Below are 5,610 nucleotides of genomic sequence, written 5' to 3'. Positions count from 1 at the left end.
ATCCTGTCTAACACGGTGAAACCCCGTCTCTACTAAAATATACTAAAAAACTAGCCGGGCGAGGTGGCGGGCGCCTGTAGTCCCAGCTACTCCGGAGGCTGAGGCAGGAGAATGGCGTAAACCCGGGAGGCGGAGCTTACAGTGAGCTGAGATCCGGCCACTGCACTCCAGCCCAGGCGACAGAGCGAGACTCCATCTCAAAAAAAATAAAAAAATAAATAAATAAAGACATGTTAGAAAATGGGGGTGGAGCCTGGGCAACATAGCAAAACCCCACCTCCACTAAAAATACAAAATTAGATGGGTGTAGTGGCATGTGCCTGTAATCCCAACTATTTGGAAAGCTGAGGTGGGAGGCTGGCTTGAGCCTGGGAGGTTGCACAGTAAGCCAAGATGGCACCACTGCACTCCAACCTGGGTGACAATTTTTTTTTCCACTGAATAATAGTAAAATGAATATTCAAATTTTAATATGGATGACAGCACATTAGTGGGCACTTAAAAATACAATGCCAAACTGGGTGCCCTGGCTTGTGCCTATAGTCCCAGCTACTTAGGAGGCTGAAGCTGGAAGATCTCTTGAGCCCAGGAGTTTAAGGTTCCAACAAGCTGGAATCATGCTACTGCACTCCAGCCTGTGCGATAGAGCAAGACCCTGTCTCAAAACAAACACCCACAATGCCTTAATAGTTTAAAAGAATTATCCTGAATCAAGGCTCAGAAGGGGAAAAAAAAGAATTAAATACTTCATTGTTCCCAAATTATAGACAACTGGATTGTATTTGCAACTCAATATAGCCTTAATCTTTTTTTTTTTTTTTTTTTAATGGCAGCACTATAAAAAAAACAATTTTATTTGCTTGGTAATTCATGGTTGTAACAAACCAACAGTACAGAAAAATAGAAGTGAAAGCCTCTGTCTTAGTCCATTCCTGGTGCTATAACAAAATGCCTTAGACTGGGTAATTTATAAACAGCAGGAACTTTTTCCCACAGTTCTTGAAGCTGGGAAGTCCAGGATCAAAACGCTAACCTTGATTCAGTGTCTGGCGAGGGCCTGCTCTCTGCTTCAAAGATGGCACTGGCACACTCTTGCTGCATCCTCACACACAGCTCCATCCAGCCTCTTTTAGAAGGGCACTAATTCCATTCATAAGGGTGGAGCCTTCATGACTTAATCACCCCCTAAAGGCTTCCCCTCTTACTACCATTGTAGGTTAGATTTCAATATATGAATTTGGGGGGGGTCACCACAGTTCAGACCATAGCAGCCCCTAACATTTATTTTTATTTAAAATAATATTTTATTATAAGCATAATCTGTGTGCATGGTTAAAAACAATTTTGCAAAAAACTTAAAGTGGAATTGCCTCCCTTAAAGCCCTCCAGCCTTCTCCCTGGTGTTAGCAATTAAGTTTCTTGAGTGTATACACATATAATATTTTTGTAGCATAAATAGGTATCTTGTTACACATAATATTTTGTACTTTGCTTTTTTTTTTTTTTTTTACCTAGCAGTCATTCATTATTTAATAAAGGGCTTGCTGATCATTTTTCTTGACAGCATAGTGTCATATGGATCTACCATAATTTAGCAAATCCCCTACTGATGAATATTTAGAATGTGTATAGCTTTTTACTACTATTAATAATGCCAATAATAACAGTCTTTGTATATCATTGTAAACATTTAGTTGCACAGTTTATAATTTTGTATAGACGTTTTCCCAGTTCTCTTGACATTGTGGTATAGTTTTGTATTTAAGAATTTTTAATTTTTATGTTGTTAGTTATATCAGTCTTTTGGGGGGGGTGGTTCTGGATTTTAATGTCAAACAAGACTAACTTTAATACAATTTTATTTTAGGCTGATACCATGTTAAAGATGGGCTTTCAACAACAAGTGCTTGACATTTTGGAAAACATTCCTAATGATTATCAGACCATTTTGGTTTCAGCCACAATTCCAACTAGCATAGAGCAACTAGCAAGCCAGCTTCTGCATAATCCTGTGAGAATTATCACTGGAGAAAAGAACCTACCTTGTGCCAGTGTACGTCAGATTATTTTGTGGGTAGAAGACCCAGCCAAAAAGAAAAAATTATTTGAAATTTTAAATGTGAGTAGTAAAACAGTTAACAATGTTTTATGGATTGTGTTTGCATTTTTCATAGCTCTTAAGAGAATGATTTTTAGATTCAACTTTCGGGGAATTTGACAAAGGTATTTACTAATAAATTGATTTACCTACCTTAGAATTCTGTGAGAATCAAATAAATAGCTATTTGGGAAAACATGTTGGATAGATACAGGGTTGGGTTTTCTTTGCCTTATTATAGAAATATATTTTAATATCAAGATTATTCCTAAGGAATATGTTCTCCTTTTAAAATATTTTAGAAAGGCCGGGCACGGTGGCTCATGCCAGTAATCCTAGCACTTTGGGAGGCCTCGGCGGGGGGATCATGAAGTCAGGAGATGGAGACCATCCTGGCTAACACGGTGAAACCCCGTCTCTACTAAAAATGCAAAAAAAAAATTAGCCAGGCATGGTGGCGGTCGCTTGTAGTCCCAGCTACTCGGGAGGCTGAGGCAGGAGAATGGCGTGAACCCACAAGTGGAGGTTACAGTGAGCCGAGATCACGCCACTGCACTCCAGCTTGGAGGACAGAGCAAGACTCTGTCTCAAAAAAAAAATAAAAATAAAAAATTTTAGAAGACTTACATATAAGATAGGGGCAAGGTATTTCTTGGCTAGTCTGTCCTTGAGAATTTTTTTTAACTGTTACTAATGTAAACAGAAATTTGTTGAGTGGGTGATATGTGCAAGCATAGTTACTTATAAATAGTATTAACTTGGGCCAGGCGCGGTGGCTCACGTCTGTAATCCCACCACTTTGGGAGGCCAAGGCGGGCAGATCAGGAGGTCAGGAGATAGAGACCATCCTGGCTAACAGAGTAAAATCCCGTCTCTACTAAAAATATAAAAAATTAGCCAGGTGTGGTGGCGGGCGCCTGTAGTCCCAGCAACTGGGTAGGCTGAGGCAGAAGAATGGCATGAACCCGGGAGGCGGAGCTTGCAGTGAGCCGAGATCACTCCACTTCACTCCAGCCTGGGTGACAGAGCGAGACTCCCGCTCAAAAAAAAAAAAAAGTATTAAGTTAAATATGGTTGGTATTGACTTATTAGCAGCATGTAGAACTACATTAATTGCACTTAAAATGTTTGAATTACTCTTGCAGTATTAAGTGATGGAAAATTAAGAGGTGCAATAGACTGGCTTCTGTTTGTACATATTTTAAATAAAACACTTATTTTAACAATATGCCTTTTTTTCTTTTTGTGTTTTGTTTTGTTTTTCTGAGATGGAGTCTCGCTCTGTTGGCCAGGCTGGAGTGCTATAGCATGGTCTCAGCTCACTGCAACCTCCACCTTCCAGGTCCAAGCGATTCTCCTGCCTCAGCCTCCTGAGTAGCTGGGTTTACAGGCACCTGCCACCACGCCTAGCTGATTTTTTGTATTTTTAGTAGAGATGGAGTTTCACTATGTTGGCCAGGCTGGTCTCGAACTCCTGACCTTGTGATTTGCCCACCTCAGCCTCCCAAAGCGCTGAGATTACAGGTGTGAGCCACCACGCCCAGCCTCCTTCCTAACAATATTTATAAACCTACTGATAACTAGCTTGTGATAATCTTTCAGAAAAACTTCCCATTGTAAATTATGTTATATGGATAATTTTGATATATGTTTTAATTTTCAGGATAAGAAACTCTTTAAACCTCCAGTGTTAGTATTTGTGGACTGCAAACTAGGAGCAGATCTTTTGAGTGAAGCCGTTCAGAAAATCACAGGGCTGAAAAGCATATCTATACATTCAGAGAAGTCGCAAATAGAAAGGAAAAACATATTGAAGGTTTGACACCCAACATTCTATATTCTGTTTTCTATAAATCTGTTCTGCCTCATTTTCAAGAGACACCATATTACAGCTGTTTTTTATAGCAGACCATCTTTTAATGACTACAAGACCATCAAACAAGTGGTTACCGTGAAGTTAATGTTCTCTTGCTCAGGCTTTTGATTTGGGGAGCAATAGCCTGTTCTCTAGGGAATATATACTGAGTAGATTACTAATTCAGAACTTACCATTTCTGAATCAGGTCAGTTTGGAGTAGAGCAGGGCAGTAATTCACCTTTGGAAAAGGTTTGCCTTAATAAATTAATAAAATAAATTCCATGGGGATTGGGGAGAATTTTAGCTGCATACATTTTTCAGGTATACTATGACCTTTACTTATTGAAAAGATATTGTGACAAAAATATTGAAGTAAGCATTGAAAAAAGAAAAGCTATCAGAATTACACAAAACCACACAAAATAAATTCTGAATAATAAATTTTGTTGCTTTTTTGGAAAGGGATTACTCGAAGGAGACTATGAAGTTGTAGTGAGCACAGGAGTCTTGGGACGAGGCCTAGACTTGATCAGTGTCAGGCTGGTTGTCAATTTTGATATGCCTTCAAGTATGGATGAGTATGTCCATCAGGTAAGGAGCTTTATATGTTACCACTATTTTGTTTATGAGTTTTATTGGGAAAGGCATTGTCAATGTGATACCAAGTTTAAAAAAGCAGTATCGGCCAGGACAGTGGCTCACACCAGTAACCCCAGTACTTTCGGAGGCCAAGGCAGGCAGATCACTCAAAATGGATGGATCACATGAAGTTAGGAGTTCACAGACCAGCTTGGCCAACATGGTAAAACCCCATCTCTACTAAAAATACAAAAAAAAAATTAGCCGGGCATGGTGGTAGGCGCCTGTAATCCCAACTACTCGGGAGGCTGAGACAGGAGAATCGCTTGACCCTGGGAGGTGGAGGTTGCAGTGAGCCGAGATCACGCCACTGCCCTCTAGCCTAGGTGACAGAGACTTCATTCCCCCATCCCCCCCACAAAAAAAGCAGTGTATAAAACTATATATTTTTTTGCTTTTAAGATTTTTTTTTTTGAGACAGAGTCTCATTCTGTTACCTAAGCTGGAGTGCAGTGACGTGATCTCAGCTCACTACAACCTCCACCTCCCAGGTTCAAGGGATCCTTGTGCCTCAGCCTCCCAAGTAACTGGGATTACAGGTGCCCACCACCACACCTGGCTAATCTTGTTGTATTTTTAGTAGAGACAGGGTTTCATCATGTTGGCTAGGCTGGTCTCAAACTCCTGACCTCAAATGATCCTCTCGCCTTGGTCTCCCAAAGTGCTGGAATTACAGGCATGAGCCACCACGCCTGGCCTGCTTTTAAGATATGTATGTATATAAACTAATTTTTTTAAGTTAAATATGTGTAAAACTAAATTTTGTTTTAAAAGTACACCTAAAGTGCCTTAAAAAAAAAAACAAAACAAAAAAACTAGAAGTAAGTAACCAAAAATGTTAGTTAAAAAATTTTTAAGTAATAAAATTTTGGTTTATTTTTGTTTCTTTTTCTTATTTTCTTCAGTGAGCATATAATCATCAGTGATCTTTTAGAAAAATAAAAAAGTTTTGTTTAAAAAGATTGTTTTAAGTTGATTTATCTGGCCAAAATAAAATTGATCCTTTTTTTTTTTT

At 39.2% G+C, this 5,610-nt stretch overlaps 1 protein-coding gene across 3 annotated transcripts in view; it reads left to right on the top strand.

Annotated features, from left to right (window-relative positions):
- Positions 1 to 5,610, top strand: part of DDX59 (DEAD-box helicase 59) — a 26,058-nt gene that overhangs the window by 17,118 nt on the left and 3,330 nt on the right. For all 3 annotated transcript variants that reach the window (XM_017896593.1, XM_017896592.1, XM_017896591.1), the window contains 3 exons: positions 1,868 to 2,119; positions 3,762 to 3,914; positions 4,419 to 4,547. In XM_017896593.1, the coding sequence (XP_017752082.1) occupies positions 1,868 to 2,119; positions 3,762 to 3,914; positions 4,419 to 4,547 (534 nt within the window). The remainder of the gene's footprint in view (positions 1 to 1,867; positions 2,120 to 3,761; positions 3,915 to 4,418; positions 4,548 to 5,610) is intronic.

Source organism: Rhinopithecus bieti, unplaced genomic scaffold (assembly GCF_001698545.2).
Source record: "Rhinopithecus bieti isolate Rb0 unplaced genomic scaffold, ASM169854v2 scaffold_24392, whole genome shotgun sequence".
NCBI lineage: Eukaryota > Metazoa > Chordata > Mammalia > Primates > Cercopithecidae > Rhinopithecus > Rhinopithecus bieti.
Note: the sequence above shows the minus strand (reverse complement) of the source record. Positions and strands in the feature narration are given on the sequence as shown.